Below are 16,435 nucleotides of genomic sequence, written 5' to 3'. Positions count from 1 at the left end.
TTGGTTTAGTATATGTTTAACAGCCGTTATGTTTTGTGCCGCGGCTTGTATAAGTGAAGTGAACCTCATCCCAGTTTCGTTCGTGATATTTCGTATTGTGACAGCAGTCTTAAATTTCCGAACATGATAAAATGGCTTTTCCAACAGTAGTTACTACTTCTGCAGTTGTAGGAAGTAACAGCAGTGCTAACAATCAGACTTCTTCGGTGCAGTCGCCCCCCAGTTTCAATCACTTTCACTCCTCGAATCATAACGTCACTGTGGATCAACTGCATCAACACCCGGACACTGAGACTAGTCCTCGCCGAAGATCTTCCGAGTCTTATGAAGGGCTCGAGTCCAGACTTACAGTGTCCGACCGGCTCGCTGATCGAGAAATCGATGCGCTCGTGGCAAGGATCAGTGCACGCCATGAGGTGTCGGGATTTATTGTAGTCGATCTGGAAAACGGAGCGATCGTGAAATCGTCGATGGTTAGTCCGAACGGGGACATTATATGGGGAAGCAAGAAACACGAGAGAAGTCAAGTCCAGGATCAAGAACAAGAAGGTGATCTGGTCACTTCGTATGCAAGAATGATTGTTAAATTTGTCAATTCTGCGAGAGAAGTGTCATCTCATTTCTTCGAAGAATCGGTATGTTAGGGGTGTGCTTGCCGCAGCCTAATCATATTAATATTAACCGAATGAAATATTAGGACCCTATGAAACTTCTGCGACTACGGACAAAACTACATGAACTGATGATAGTACCTGGTATGTGATTTCTTGACAATAGTGATTCTTTGCTTTTGGTTCCTATACTCATTACTTGTAGATGATCGCTTTGTTTTGGCCGTCATACATGACGTTCATTCAAAACAATTATGACGTTTGACTTTCAATAGTCATTTTTGTACATTACACGTCGTTAGTCTCCCACGGGCAGGTTGCGAATATATCATTCTCTTCTAAATATATATTTGCTGAACTAGATCGAGATAGGCTGAAAGGAAGCTAGTCGACATATGGTTTCTCCCACGTCTCGAACAACGCAATACCTGTTTTCTAACAATTTGAATTCGCGCACCTTTGCATACGACAAGCTAGCAATCGAGTCGCCTTTGCCCTGTCGCAGATTAAATCCACCCGTCGTAACATAACCAATCAAATGATCTCGAGGAGGACAGCCAGGATAGTTTTCAGTTCCACTTACAAACTTGCGATCGATTCGAACAGCTTGCCACTTGTTATAATCTACTCGTGGAATCGCATATACTCGTGCATGTATCGCGGGACAACCGCGTCCAATCATGGACAACTTCACCGCGAATAAGGCTCTATCAGCATTTTTCGAGACTTGTTTTAAATTAGATATCATCCAGGGAGGGGTTTCAGAGCCAAGTAAGAAATTCCAGTCGGATGCGAATGGTGTGCCCAGTTCGCCTCTGGAATCACCTTTAGCTAGTCTTAAAGAACTGTACGCCACTCTTCGATTCTTTGGTCGGCGCTGCCATTTTTGCTCGCTCTCTGTTGCTAACTCAAGTTGCTGCTCTGCATAGGCAAGTGTACCTGGAAAATCATCGGGAAAATATAATAGATCTCGTTCCTGGAGAAGTTGATGGTACTGCCTCATTCCTCCAAATATTGTATAGCCTGGAATAACCAATGATTTGAAAAAATATGACGTCCATTGCCAAGGTAACATGACTGTCAATCCTCCGGATTGTCGCCGAATCACAATGCCAGGAATACTCACGTCATCAATAAATGTAGGTATTTTGCGAGTGCTGTGTTGCACTCCAAAGGGATCTGGAATCTGGTTCATGATCGCCTTTCGTTTGCGAAAGCGGTCGTTGGCTAATCTTGAATGCTCGACTTTGATTTTGCGTCCCTCGATTGTGAATAAAGGTGACAGAGTAGAAGATGATTCCCTAGCGCTGGAGATAAATTCATTATATTCGTTATTTGTCGCAGCATGAATATCGCCCGGCATTTGATATTTGTCGCTCATCCAGAACTTGTGCATTCTACTGGATGCCACGACAGTTCTGGGATCGAAAAATGACAGTCCAAAAACTGTACCGGGACGCACAAATTTAGGATCCTTGGCGATGCAAGCTGAGATCCAAGATGAATCCATTTGGCGAACTGGTAAACAGCTTGTAATAGTTCTAAGAGACTTTGGTCCAAATATATCAATGCTTCCAATTGCAAATCTGCAATCTTGTACTTGTAAAGAAGGATCGGACGATCCTTGGAGCTCGCGCGAAATTGTCAAGATAGTATCCCAAACTAATTTGTAAATCGCAGGATGCACACGAACAATAACTTTATCTTGTTCAAAATATACTAAACATTCTCCTATCAAATGTCCTTCTTCAGAATTATAGATAGGACCTTCATATGCACGTTGGCCGTTCACAAACACATCATGGCATGCGTTCGATTGAGTCAGAAGTCGAACAATTTCAATCAGTGATTGCTTAGTACCAAGAATAATTATCGTTCCAAAATAGCTTGTATCAAACACCACGCCGGACCCTGAATTGCTCTGCCGATGTGTTGGACGAAAACATTTATCATTAGGATGATTCGGAATCGAGTAACCCCATTTTTTAACCAGATGTGCTCGCTTGGCATGCCATAAATGTGTGGGCAACCAAACTATATCCTTCTGTCTTCTTTTGAACTTTTTTTCTAGAATTGCCTTTGTCGCTAGGGTGTTGATACCGACCGGCATTTGATCTTTCTTACGATTTGCATGATATGACTTACGTTTCCTGATCAGCTGCCTTAGTCTAAGAGCTGTTTCCCGACGCAAAGTGAGTCGCGTAATTCTTCTTCGTTTCTTAGGTTCCAATGGTGGATTTGTTAGTTCTTGGATTTCCTTTAGAGCTCGCTTTCGAAATCGAGGTGGAAGTAAATGAACATGATGACTAGCTGCTCGACGACGTAATGATCTTGGCACAGACTGAAATGTCTGCTGTTTCTGAATAGCTCTGATTATGTACTTTTAATAATTGCTTCCAAGATATCTTTAAAAAACATACTTTGATCGTTTCATAGATTTCGCAAATTCTTGGATTTCGAATTCACGAGCTTGAACAAACTTTGCAACATCCAATTTTCCATTTTCAAGACCTTATTTTTCATCAACATTAATAAACTATTCCGCCGGAAAACTAAACCAAATTTTTTCTTACTAGCATCGCTGTTCTGTGAAATAATTGATCGTGCATTTGCAGTTTTGATCCGCTTTATCTTAAGTCGTTGATTAGGACTTGAGTCAATTGCATTGCTAGGCCGTTTGTTGCCTCGGCTTTGTGATTCTTTAATTAGACGTTTCTTGTCGATCATCTTAGATTTCTGCAGTGACTAAGACTAATTCTGTAGAATATATTCATTTTTTGGATTACGTGAAGAGGTAGGGACATTACAGAGTTTCTCACCAGTCCTGTCCCAACATCTTTAGTTACTCTGCCTAGTCTTCAACAAAATTGAATTTCAACGATTAATTCAGTTTTATTTTTTAAATATTATTCCAATAGCAAGATCTTTATCATATCATGCTAAATCGCAACAAAAACAAATAATAAAATTGTAGACAAAACATCGACAACACATAACAAATTAGACATATACATACATACAATGAAATCGATCAAACAAATGACTACAACCACAAGAGGTCTGAGATATAATCACAACGCAAGAGCGAATCCCTCCAAAAATATGAAAGCTGAAAGGAGGCAATGAAAAATAATGGTAGAAACTCGCAATGTAGACACGATGCACAGATTAAGTCAAAAAGATAGGGATAAAACTAGGATATAGGGAGATTACATGTATGTCGGATCGTGCCATGGACCAGCGTCAGAAAGCTCGCATCCTCCGGGACAATCACAAAGTCCACCAAACTTTTTAGGAAGATTTTCAGCAGGAATTTGCTTTCCCAGCTCTGATTGGTACGAGGAAGAAAGAATAAAAATCTTTGACACAGTAACAGGATCGAGCAATGGTCTGATAAGGCGGAAGGCGGTAGCAAATCCAAATGGCGCGTTGATCATATAAAATTTGCCCATACGCTCGGGATAGTAATTCTGACCAATGACAGAAGCCTCGCGAACATATTGATAAACCTGCTGGATCGAAGAAATGCCCACACCCTTAAGATCCATAATAGTGCAGGAAGTTTCAATAAGGACACCGGCCTTTCGTGAACAGGCAGGCAATCTCTTCAAAACAAACTGCTCATATTCCCAAACAAGATTTTGCAGCATACGCTCGAACGTAGTAATCTTGTACATTTCTGTCAAATTGACAGAGCCTAGTTGCTCAATATACACTGGCCGACCCTCGACATCAGTCTTATGGTAATATTGAGGGTAATACTTTGAAACTAAAGGCTTTTCATCATACGAAAAGCTGGAAACAATCTCGTCAACTTTAAAGTCTTGGCGCCACTTTTCGCACTCAAGGAACATCTCCTTGGCCTTTTGAAGATCAAATTTTCGTGCACGAAGGAATCGCAACAGCGAAGCGTCGTCAAGTCGCTCGGAACAACCCTCAGCACTTAGTTCATTGCGAAGCATGCCTACCTTTGCCTGCTGCTCAGGAGAAACATTACCAAGAAAGCCAGATGGTGCATTAGGACCACAAGTTTCTGGCAAAGGAATGGACGAGGTTGAGGTCGAGACATCGGTGGCAACCGTCTCTTTAGTGGGAAGAATGGGTGCAGGAGCAGAAGTAGAAATAGTCCCTTCGGGAGCAAATGATGCACTAACATATTGTTAATAACAGCAAAAAAGCTAAATAGCATACGGATTGCACAGCAAGACAATAAATCCAGGAATATATAATAAGCGAAACACAGGAAACAAGAGTGTGGGTATACGCGACCAAAACGGCGAAAGTGATTCAATCTGAATCGATTCAGACTAGTTGAAAGCCCAATCAACTCAATTCCATCGAATTCGAACCTTCAACAAAAAAGAAAATAACTCAAGCAATCGAATACAGAACAGAGCGAAGAGAGAAGAATTAAGGAAGCATACCTTGAGTCCTACATCATACAGTTAGCACAAGATCCACACAGGACAAATAGGCCTCAACAAGTTGTAACACGCATAACCTAGCAAAAACAATAACGATCGACCGCATATATCACAAATATTCTGCGTGTATTTTCCACAACAACGAGAAAATATACGATCAAGTAGTGCACGCGATTGGTAGAACGTTGATCACAAGTGACGCGTTCAGGGAGCAGTAGCAGACTTACAGCCATTATAATTTACAAGCGGCACAAGTAAAGGAGAGTCGAGCAGTAGACGGAGATTCAAAGCACAAACCAAGCCCAAAAACAGGAATCGCAATGATGTATTAAGCAAAATCCGACCGCAAAAACACTAAACAGCACTAATAATAGCAAGATAAAGACAGGAAATCACAGAAAAGCCTGGGAAGATAGACAAGAACAGGCGCAAGAAAGAAAAGCCAGAAGAGACAAAAGAGCTCAGCCTAGTTAGCGGCAGCGGCGGCGGAATGGGGGCTAGGTTTGTCCAATGCAGACACGACTAAAACATTTATGAGGTGTTTGTGTAATTACATCATACATTAGTAACACATGAAGATCCTCTGCTCAGACCGTCGATAGTGTTTTTTTATAGAGCAACTGGGAACTGGGGAACAGGTTCACTACAGGGGAGGAGATCGTGCTATTAAAGCTTGGGTTTGATTGGCAAGCTGAGGGGCGCTAGAGCTGTACTATCTTCGAAAGAGGGTGACATTCGGCTAAACAGGGGATTGATCCGTTTCTAGACGAACGTATGGAATTGCCTTCTACTATGGCGGGAGGAGGAGAGGACTAGTAGAAGAGAAAAGTAGACAGACTTGTGGAGCCTAAATATGTCTGCTAAAGGACAGCAAGAAATATCGCACATCTTGCTTAACTCCATCATGGATAGGTTTACCTTTATTGATGCGAGATATTTGAAGACAATTATAGCAACTTGAAAGGTATTTCCCGCAGAAACAGTCCCACTTTGTATCTTTCATTCTCAAAATTAACAAAATCTCGTGATTTCATTAGAGAACTATGGCTGACAACAAGCTTAAAATCCTTTCAATATAAGTTAGTCCATTAGTGAATGAATCATAGAATAATCCATGCTCCGTAATGACCCGAGCAGAAACCGAATCTCAAGTGGTGGTGTCAATTACAAACCGAATGAGCACATGCCTGCCAACTCCGGGGCCCATCGGTGTTCGTCCCAAAGCACGTTTCCCGCACAACTGGCTGTTAGAGGCCGGTGCTTGAATGTGCCCCTCAATCCGGAGACGCTCCGCAACATAAGCTAAACCAGCTCACATGGGCTCGGAAAGCGCAGAGAAAAAATTTAGTTTAGCCCCATACATAAATACTCTACCAGTCCTCTTTTCGTGATCAATGGCAGATCAGCCTGGAACCTCCAGCCGTGCCAATCTAGTGGATCAAGATCAAAATAGCTGTCGTCAAAATATAGTTGACGAGAGTAGGAAAACAAAATCTATCATGAGTCGTTTATCTACTGTCGCTACGCTTGCTGTTTTCCTAGCCTTCGCATCTGTAGTGTTAGCAGCTGCTCTATCACCTAACCAGGTTTTATTTTCGTACGATGATAATTCAAATGGCGAGTGGAGCCTGTTCGACCATCTTGGCGGTTATTCGCCTTGGATCCCACACACAGGAATCAAGGGTGCTGCAGACCTTGATAATTCTTCGATTCCTGCACCGTTGCCTGAATCATGCACAGTTAATCAGGTTCATTTACTTTCTCGACATTTCGAGCGATATCCCACTCGTCGTGTTGGTATGACTATGAAGAGTCTGGTTGAGCGGATGCGGCTAGCTGATCGTTTACATCGCGAGAGCCATAAGAATACACCTTTATTTCCCTTTCTCAAGTCGTGGAAGCTATTTTTCGACGTTGACATGGCCACTGGACACAGCGAGCAACTCGAGCAATTAACTACGCGGGGAAAGTATGCAGGAACAGTTCGTGCTCGAGAAGCCGGGAAGCTGCTTCGGTCACGATATTTGCATTTGATCCCGATGGATGCGGAGCCCAACCCCTACGACGTTCTTGAAGAATCATATGTTGACGACGAGGAAGAAGACGGCTGGCCAGAGACTGGACAACATAAGCATACGTCTATTTATTCTTGTTCATGTGATCGCGTTATGGATACCGCGCGGGCTTTCGGGGCGGGATTTTTCGGTTCTCGTCAGGTTCGCAAGTCCGTCCGTCATGTTGTTATTCCAGATTACGCACCATCCCGAGGCGGAGACACGTTAACTCCAGTGAAAGCATGTTCGGAATATCGAGAAGATCCAGTTGTTGGTCGGCAACAAGGGCCTGCGATGGCGGAAGCGTATAAGTCCGAATATCTCCGGCACACCTCGAGTCGTTTGAGGGATTTATATGATTTTGAATTTTCCCACTCGGATCTATGGACGATGCAAGAGCTTTGCGGATTTGAGATTCTTGCCACTGGTAAAGATACGAACCCATGGTGTGAAATGTTTACACATGAAGAATGGGCAGCTTTTGAATATGCGCGCGATGTGCTACACTACTATCGCACGGGACCTGGCACGCCTTACTCTGAGGTCATGGGATTTTTATATCTCAACGCGACGGCATATTTGCTTGAGCACCCGGACGAAGTTGATTCTAAATTATTTCTTTCGTTCGCACATGACGGTGATCTTGTTCCCTTAATCACTGCACTTGGACTTTTCCGTGATCAAGAGCCCTTGCCTGCGTCTCATCTTGTACCTGATCGCGAATGGCGACTATCAACGGTTGTTCCCATGGGCGGTCGTATTGTTTTTGAACGAGTATCTTGTGGTACCGCGTCATCTGCTGATTCGACTGGTGTCCGATTATTAGTTAATGATGCGGTTACGCCGATCCCTGGTTGCCAGGATCAAGAGATTTGTCCATTAGACGAATTCCTGGATATTATTAAGGCGACTGGGCTACGGTTACAGTCGTTCGAAGATGTATGCGGAATCGATAGTGAGGTGACAGGTAAACGACCTTCATTTTTCTTCTCTTGATATTCCTAGCTACTTCTCTTTCCTTTGTGTTCTTTTCTGGTCATCCATGGAGTTTTCGGAGTTTTTCTGTTCAGAGCTACCAACTACAATAATTTTATAATTCTAATATATTATCTGTACATGTCCCTTCTATGCTTATTTTTTCGAGTAGGTTGCTGGTAACAAGAGTATGCTGTCGCAGATGTTAAGGGCCTTGGCCATGTGACGTCACAAGCGTCGGCCCTCGGCGATGAACGTACACTACGACGTAACAAAGCGCACAAACACAGAATTAGACTATCTTCATTCTCAGCGTCATTCCTTGTAAGCGATAACTGAAGGTACCATTATCTAAATTACCGGTTATCGGTACGGTAGACCCTTAATTAGTTTTTTACTTTTATTTTCGACGTTTGTTTGGTTTCAAACAATAGTCCACAACCTCAGAAGTATGTGCAATATGCATAATGCACTGAAATGTCGTCATAGACCTTGCCGATCCGCGATCCAATCTTGCATGACGCGCATGAACTTGTTATACTATTGCAATTATCTGCTAAGAGCATAGATAGTAGCTTACATAAAACATATTTCCACACAGCAATTTTTAAGGAGTTAATTGAGTTGATTCATAATAATTCAGATCATTTTCATATTCTCGTAAGTATAAGAGATATTGCTAGCTAATACAAATAAGAATAAAAAACAGAAAAAGGATCGCTCCTTAAACTTAACCCATCATAGCGCCGAAAAGAAAAAGCACAATAAAAAAGGGAAAACAGAGACATGGCACAAGTACAAGTAAATGAATATAAAGGAAAAATATCAACGGGCAGAATTACATATCAAGGTGTGACGAAATAGTAAGTCGACACACTAAACTAAAAGCACAGATAAAATAGTATAGAAAATCGGATTTTTAAGCAGTAACAGTCGTTGGCTCTGCCTCAGTGACAGATTCCTCAGCAGCAACTGCATCTGCCTCTGCAGCCTCGACAGGCTTCTCCTCTTCTTCTTCACCAGCCTCGGCCTCTGCCCACTCAACAGGATCCTCTGGAACAGAGTCATCAAGATCAAAGGCAGCACCAGAGTGCAGAGAAAGAGTAGGCTTAACGGCAGCAGACTCGAAAGTCCAGTTGGCAAGAGCAGTTTCACAGTCAATGATGATCTGCTTAGAGGCTTCGAATCCATCATAGGCGGGTCTGATCTCACCAGGAGTAACAGGCTGATCATCGAGAAGATCAAGCAGTGAAAGTCCGTAGTTAGCAATAAGAGCAAGCTTCTCAGAGTTCTCACGGAGAGCATCAAACTGGTAGGCAAAGGCAGCTTTGAGTTTCTCACGGGTAATGTTGGAAAGCTGAGCTTCGGCAACAAGAGATTCGGCCTCGGCGCGAACAAGCTCCTGTTCGAGAACAACAATCTTGGGCGACGAAGGATCCTTGTACTTAAGCTGGGCGATCTGATCGGTGATCTTTTGCTTGCGCTCACGAGAAGGCTGGACGGAGGCCTCGATATTACGCACAGACTTCATAGTGATACGGTACTGGTCATAACGATCAATGAACTGATCCTCAAGCTCACCGATTTCGTAGATCAAAACACCGAGTTTGTCGGTAATGTCAGAGACATCGTCATCGCAGTCCTCACCCCAGAGTGAGAGCTGCTTGGCGACCTCACGACGTTCCATGGAGACCATCTCGATCGAACGCATAAGGTTCTTTTCCATCTTGACGAGCTGCGCGAGCTTGCGAGAAAGCTCAGGACCGAACTGGCCTGCGGTAGAACGACGGAAAGAATGAGCTACGAACAATAATTAGTAACAAGCTCAAGATCCGAGACAGATAACTGTAATCTTCAGCCAACTTACATAGTGAGCCCTTGCCGAAGAATCGACCGCCCTTGGTTGATGATGGAGGAGGAGGGGGGGTAGCGAGCTGCTGGGCGGTGGGAGCCCGCGAGTTGCGCATAGAGTATGTACGATGCATGTTGCTGTATGTGTATGTGATGTAGATTAGACTTAGAATTCGAGATCAAGAGCTGTAAGGTCTTGAAGAATAGTATAGATCTGAAGCTAATAAAGTAGTCTTCTGGGGATAGGAGGATCAATATAAATCACCATCCGGTGACAGCGGGAACGAGGTTGTTTATTTATCTTGCGGAGGGCCGGGCAGAATGGCTGACAGAGTGCTGATATAATATTCCGGATTAGGCAGGGAGGCGTCGAGCCGTGGCGTCACGAAGACGAAGGGCGCGCCCGAGCCAGAGCCATAGCCAGAGTCTGCTTGGGAGACGGCAGGTCCAATAACCGGCTACCGACGAAAGAAAGGCACAGAAACGATGGATAACGTGCGTGCAGATTATGGAAGACAGCAGAGGACTATGATGATGATGATGATGATGATGATATTGATGATGATACGAGGTGAGAAGGTGACGGCGGAATGACGCTGCTTGAGCGATGATGGCAGTGGCACAGCGGCAGTCGTAGTAGTGGAGGTGATCGTCGAAGCAGCATCAGTGGAGGCCGTGGCAGGCCGTGGCAGGCCGTGGCAGCGGTGATGCAGAGCTGTTACGATGATATCTGTTGTGGGCGCTGTTGTTACGGTTGTGGAGGGCACTTCGCTAACGACAGCCAGACAAGGTCATAATGGGATTGTCACATCCGACAGAAGTTCAACAGGACGATGACGTGGAGAATAGAAATGTAATTGACTTTTTGTTCTTGCAAGCACATATACTTCTGAGACCGCTGGTATTACCACCAGATTGAGCTCGAGGGAAGATATCTCTTGCAGAGATCTAGATTTGAGCTCTGCTGCTGTTGCTGCTTAGCTCCCTCGAGGCCGTCCGGTATCCTGTCCCTCCCACGAGCGCCCCAGCCAACAGCTAGCATTGACGTCAGAGCCGGCTCCGTGTCAAAAGGGCTTCTTCCATAGATCTAGAAACAGCCCAAAAAACCTAAATCTCGTCACATCAATTTACCGTATTCAATCTAAATGAATATGAATTTATTTTTTGTCTTGTCCGTTTTGTGCTGGCTGCTGTCGTTTGTTACAGATCCGAAAAGTCCACAGACGATGATCGATTCTTGCGAGCGCACTGGGCTCTCTCGTCCTTGGGGTCCTTGGAGTCTTTGGGGACTGCAAAGACTTGAGGGTCCCCCGGGCTCGCGCAGACTGTCCACAGTCTAGTCGTTCGTGCTTACCTCACCATATCCTCTCCTTATTGATATAGCACCTGGCGCTGGTATTGGTGCTGTCCTGCTCTGCTGTAGAATGCTCCATCACAGACCTTTAACCACGCGTATAGTTCGCTCGTGCTCCGCCATAATACTTTGCCGTTCCAGCTGGCTTCACGTTCTTGTCGCCGAATTCCTGGATCCGCCGTACGTTTGTGAGCTGGCTCTACGGAAGGTGTTCTTTGACACGCAGAACATGCAAATCGTCTTTCGCAGCATGCGCGCTAGTGGACTAAAACCACCCCAGCTGACTGAACGAGAATGCAATTAATAAATGCAAATGCATGCATGAACAAATCCACAATATTACACAGAAAAATTCAATTTGCCAGCCTAGCTCATACACTATCCGACCCCTCTCTTCCCTGGCTTCCATCTACCCTCTCACTCATCTTTATGCCGTACAAGCTCATAACCATAGACAGCGAGCGACCGATGCCGTCCAAGCCACACGCACTTATTGCATCCGCCCCGAAAGAACCGCCCAGCCACAGCCGCCCGCGGCGTAAGTTCCGCGTCCCTGCGCCTCCAAAACTTAAAACTATTTACAATTTTCCTGTTTGGGCAGTCACTCGGCACTACGCCATCACAGACTTCTCCTACTCAACTGAGTTGTGCACAACCAACCAAATCTTATTGGCATTAGCACATGGCTGTCCCTCTCCAATCTTTCCGCACAGATTCTGCAAGTCCAGCACAGTTTATTAGATTACAGCCCGAGATAAATCACAAAACATACATACTACTGAACGCCGGCTCATTACAAGTGTGTAGCAAAGGAACACCACCAACAAATAGCACCAACTGCAGAGAACAGATCGCATGCATAATCCTCAGAAGAGGCCTATCCAGACAACGAACACAAATACGCAGCGCTAAAAAATCGAGAATAAATATCAAATATCAATATCAAAAGTCAAATAACAGAAAGTAAAAAAAAACCTTAAATTTCAATGCCCGCAAAACTCCTGTAATATTTCCTGCAATTTTGTACGTTGAATCGGCTTCGTCAAAAAACTGTTCATCCCACACTCCAAACACTCTTTCAGATTCGATTCGTCCGCAAACGCCGTCAGCGCAACTATCGGATCTTTATAATTCAGTTCGTGGCGGATCGTTCGGGTAGCCTGTAGCCCGTCCAGATTGGGCATCTGGATATCCATGAACACTATGTCGAATCGCTTCCCGCACAATTTCGCTTCCTTGATCCATTCAATTGCCTCGTACCCATCCTGCGCTATTACAACATCCCCAATTTTTTCCAACTCCAGCATCCGTGAAATAACCTTCTGGTTTACCCAATTATCCTCCGCAACCAATATCCTCGTGTTCTCATACTTGCTCTTTATATGACCCTCCTCACTCTTCTGCCCGTCTAGTTCGGCAGCTCTTTTTTCGTCCAAAGTAGTCCAAGCCGCACAACCCCGGTTCTCGGTCCCGTCTTCATCTTCACTTTCGCTTTCGTCCTCCTCTTCCCAATCATCATCATCGTCTTCCTCGTCTGCCTCCTCTCCACGGGTTCGCAAATCTCTCTTCTCCAATTCCTCGATTGCCTCTCCCCTTTCATCTCCAGTCATCATAGCTGGCCCGCTTAGAAACAGCGACGTGGACCCCAAACCAGCAAGCGTCCCCGGTGCCTGCTGTCCTCGTCGGGCTGCTATCCTTCCGGAGTTCAATCTTTCAGGTTTTTCTATCCCTACCTGTGCTTCCCTTGGTTCCTCGAAAACAGACGCCGCAACATCCTTCAGATATCGCAGTGTGACTCTAAACGTAAACGTAGACCCTGAACCTTCCACGCTTTCAAGCTCAATAGATCCTCCCATCATCTCAGCTAGCTGCTTGCAAATAGATAATCCGAGACCTGCTCCACCGTACTTCTTTGAAAGCGCTTGATCGCCTTGCACAAAGGGCTCAAATATCCGTTGGCGTAATCCTTCAGCAATTCCGGGTCCGGTATCTTCGACTTGGAACTCGAATAGTAAATATTCTCCGCCCTTCAGTTCGGACGCCTCTTCTTCTCCCAGAATTGATCGGCGGCCCGGTGAGACACCTCTCGTTGAACTCAACATTTGATGCCGAAAGAATTCAGCGTGACTAGGACTTCTTCGGCCCGCAGCATTATTCATACTAGCCGGTCCCGATCTAGATCCTGATCTAGATAGTCCAGCGGCATGTGCCTTCCACCAGCGTCCACCGCTGCTAGTATTCGGTGAGGCGCTATCAATAGCAGTATTTGATCCACCAGGCGACTCAAAATCATTTGCCTTCTTGATATCAATATATCTTGATGGAGAAATCCGTGTTGATTTTGAGGTGATCCGGTGTAATGATCGTCCGGTCAATCTTGGAGCGAGTCCTGTCATCACTTCCTTCGACCCTGTATCAATGTAAAGTTCCTTTTCATTAGTATAGATCGACTGATCTCCACCGCTGCTGAGACCACTACTTGTGCCACTACTTGTTCCACTACTTGTTCCACCTTTCAGTGTTTCTTCTTCGGAAGATGAACTTGCCGCTTGTTTCTCACTATCAGAGAAGAAATCTTTGCCATACTCTTCATTTACTACTTGATGTTCGGAAAGAGAATTTTGTGCAGTAGACAGCTTAGGGTGAATTCCAAACGTCGTTTTATCATTTAAATTTCCAGGAAGACGACTGCCGCTCAGAGCTGGTGGCATCGTAGACACTGGAGATACTCCCTGACTCGAGCCGCCATATACATTGCCTGCAGAAAGCTCACCTGCAGATTCAGAGACCCCAGGGTGAAGAACAACTCCCAGACAGATCACTCGAACTTGAACAGCGCCATGCTCTGGTGTGAACTTAAGACCATTAGAAACTAAGTTCATAACAATCTGCAATATTCTATTCGAATCTCCCAACAGAACCATGTTTTCGATACGCTCAGGCAAATGACTGATGGACAATGCGATATCTACTGATGACGCCTGCTTCGCAAAGATAGCTCGCAGCTGATTCACAATATCAACCATTTTAAACTCTTTGATCTCTAAAGTCATTTGTCCAAGCTGATTCCGCGAAAAAATGAGTAAATCTGTCAACAAATGAAGTAAAAGCTCACCCGATTTGTAAATGATCTTCAAGCTCTTGCGAATTTGTCTTGGATCATTTTCCGTCATCAGCACCGATGTCATACCTAGAATACCATTCAAAGGTGTTCTCAGTTCATGCGTGATATTGGCTATGAATACTGATTTAGCATCGTTTGCTGCTTCGGCCTGCATCATTGCAGCCTCCGCTTGAACAATTGCAACTTCCAATTCTCGAGTTCGCTCTTGCACTCGCTCATCCAGTGTTGTATATTGTTTTAGCAGCTCTCGAGACATTTTGTTGAACGTGCTAGTTAACTCAGTCAGCTCGTCCCTAAAAAAAGGCTTTCTTTCAGGCACAGTGCCTGGAACTCTAAATTTTGTCCGACGCATATGAGGTTTTTGGGTTCTCCTTCGAAATGTTTGACCTTCAATCGAAACACGATTATTATTACTATTTGAAGCAAATGGCTGACGTTTACCTAATCCAACTTCTTCAGTTTGATTAAGACTGACCAGGTCCTCTCTGCTACTATCACTGTCATATGTTGGAGCTGCAGTTGTTTGTTCCGTAGCGGCTCTAAGCCTAACAATTGATCGAACAGAATAATGGGCAATGGGTAAAGTTATCACACACATCGCAGCAGCAAGCGAAAAAACAGAGGCTAGTGCAATATCTCGCAAGTGATTGATGGGAGAATAAATGTCGCTTCGCTTGACCTCTATCATTACGGCCCAGTCAACATAGTCGGATGAAACCGGCGAAAATCCAATCGATATATCACTCTGAATAGGATCGTGCCCTTTGATAACACTTCCACTAACAGATTCTTTCAGCGCCGCCTCAGCACCAGTATAATTAGCAAGTGGAAATTCAGTCCGAAGGAGAGATGGATGACCGATAGGAGGAATGATGTAAATGAATTCTGTGATAGTAGCATTCGAATCAGGATCGTCTTCGTTCGAAGGACCGATGACACTGAGTCCTATGGCACTATCAGAGTCTCCCGACAGAGCAGAGGTGTTGAGACTACTAAGGAGTAACTTCGAGTCGAACACAACTGTCAGATAGCCTTCCGTAACAGTCAAACTTTCCCTAGAAAAATAAGACATATTAAATATCGGAATTGTAATCGAGTGTATCAGTGGAGACTGATGATTGATACCTGTGAGGGAAGAATTCGAGTGAGTGCCATTATGGCCAGACAAAGAATCGGTCAGCTTCATATTTGACAGGAACGGACCTTCAAAAACCGACTCAGTCGAATTTAAAGTCTCCTCAATATTTTCGAAATGAGAAATAGGAAACAACTCAATTGGCAGATCATCAAATGTCGAGTTATAACGTGCATCTAAACTTGAATTATAAACACTGGTATAGTTTCGATTATAAACGGACAAAGCCACAATCTCTTCATCAGTGTCAAGCATGGCCATGAAAGACTGAGTTGTAGAATACCAGTTTCGAGGATCTGTCCTATTCCCTCTGTTATATCTTTGAATTGCCATTTGTAAAGTTGAGTGCGATGCTATTGAAAATGAGCTCGCTCGATAGAAGTCAATTGTCTGAACTATTTGCGAACTTTTTAAGCCGGCCATGAGCTCCAAGCGCTCCGCACGTAAACCCATAACATAATTTCGTGTAACAACAGTCTTGCAAGTATTATCAGAAAACCGAAAAGGAAAAGCAACAGGCCCAACAAAAATTACTCACAAGAACTATGGCCAGTATGCCCAAAGAAGAGAGAACACATAATGAAACGACTGCAGAGAACTGCGTCCGGATGCCTACGCGAAGCATCATGGACGAGTGCTGTTTCCGGTGTAGAAATTATCGATTCAGTAAGACATAAAAAATGAACTAAAAGGATAAATTTGGTTGAGCCAGCCGAGTTTGTCGTAAGTCGGAGATTTCTTGAACTCCCCGATGACTGTGAAGATGCGATGGCAAAAGAACAGTGTCAGAAATCAGCAGACAAGAAGGCTTAGCCTCGACGATAGTTAAGATTTAATGTGTCTCTAGACCTATCACTTGCGTTTGCTAAATCTATCCGCTGTGCTATACAGTCTATCGTTGATCATA

General features: G+C 44.3%; 6 protein-coding genes across 6 annotated transcripts; 2 read left to right on the top strand and 4 right to left on the bottom strand.

Moving 5' to 3' along the window:
• Positions 1-131: 131 nt before the first annotated feature.
• Positions 132-763, top strand: V1516DRAFT_665009 (uncharacterized protein; the record flags this gene model as incomplete). The annotated part of the gene is made up of 2 exons (XM_066920642.1): positions 132-635; positions 698-763. 2 exons carry the CDS (start codon positions 132-134, stop codon positions 761-763), a joined length of 570 nt encoding a protein of 189 aa, XP_066776848.1.
• Positions 764-806: 43 nt separating this feature from the next.
• Positions 807-3,455, bottom strand: V1516DRAFT_422351 (ribonucleases P/MRP protein subunit POP1-domain-containing protein). The gene is made up of 3 exons (XM_066919014.1): positions 3,185-3,455; positions 3,032-3,122; positions 807-2,980 (listed from the first exon to the last, which is right to left on the bottom strand). Exons 1-3 carry the CDS (start codon positions 3,336-3,338, stop codon positions 970-972), a joined length of 2,256 nt encoding a protein of 751 aa, XP_066776847.1. The 5' UTR covers positions 3,339-3,455; the 3' UTR covers positions 807-969.
• A 23-nt stretch (positions 3,456-3,478) lies between these two features.
• V1516DRAFT_677196 (CRAL-TRIO domain-containing protein) lies at positions 3,479-5,459 on the bottom strand. Its single transcript, XM_066922542.1, has 3 exons — positions 5,263-5,459; positions 5,036-5,043; positions 3,479-4,760 (listed from the first exon to the last, which is right to left on the bottom strand). The coding sequence occupies exons 1-3, from the start codon at positions 5,266-5,268 to the stop codon at positions 3,821-3,823; spliced, it is 954 nt and encodes a 317-aa protein (XP_066776846.1). The 5' UTR covers positions 5,269-5,459; the 3' UTR covers positions 3,479-3,820.
• A 1,075-nt stretch (positions 5,460-6,534) lies between these two features.
• On the top strand, positions 6,535-8,085 carry V1516DRAFT_665006 (histidine phosphatase superfamily; the record flags this gene model as incomplete). Its single annotated transcript, XM_066920641.1, has 1 exon — positions 6,535-8,085. The coding sequence occupies one exon, from the start codon at positions 6,535-6,537 to the stop codon at positions 8,083-8,085; it is 1,551 nt and encodes a 516-aa protein (XP_066776845.1).
• Positions 8,086-8,983: 898 nt separating this feature from the next.
• On the bottom strand, positions 8,984-10,049 carry V1516DRAFT_625202 (sphingolipid long chain base-responsive protein; the record flags this gene model as incomplete). Its single annotated transcript, XM_066919696.1, has 2 exons — positions 8,984-9,864; positions 9,932-10,049. The coding sequence occupies 2 exons, from the start codon at positions 10,047-10,049 to the stop codon at positions 8,984-8,986; spliced, it is 999 nt and encodes a 332-aa protein (XP_066776844.1).
• A 2,203-nt stretch (positions 10,050-12,252) lies between these two features.
• On the bottom strand, positions 12,253-16,156 carry V1516DRAFT_665004 (uncharacterized protein; the record flags this gene model as incomplete). The annotated part of the gene is made up of 2 exons (XM_066920640.1): positions 12,253-16,005; positions 16,067-16,156. 2 exons carry the CDS (start codon positions 16,154-16,156, stop codon positions 12,253-12,255), a joined length of 3,843 nt encoding a protein of 1,280 aa, XP_066776843.1.
• Between the last annotated feature and the right edge of the window lie 279 nt (positions 16,157-16,435).

Source organism: Lipomyces oligophaga (genome assembly GCF_038497815.1).
Source record: "Lipomyces oligophaga strain CBS 7107 unplaced genomic scaffold V1516scaffold_5, whole genome shotgun sequence".
NCBI classification, from domain to species: Eukaryota; Fungi; Ascomycota; class Lipomycetes; order Lipomycetales; family Lipomycetaceae; genus Lipomyces; species [Lipomyces] oligophaga.
Note: the sequence above shows the minus strand (reverse complement) of the source record. Positions and strands in the feature narration are given on the sequence as shown.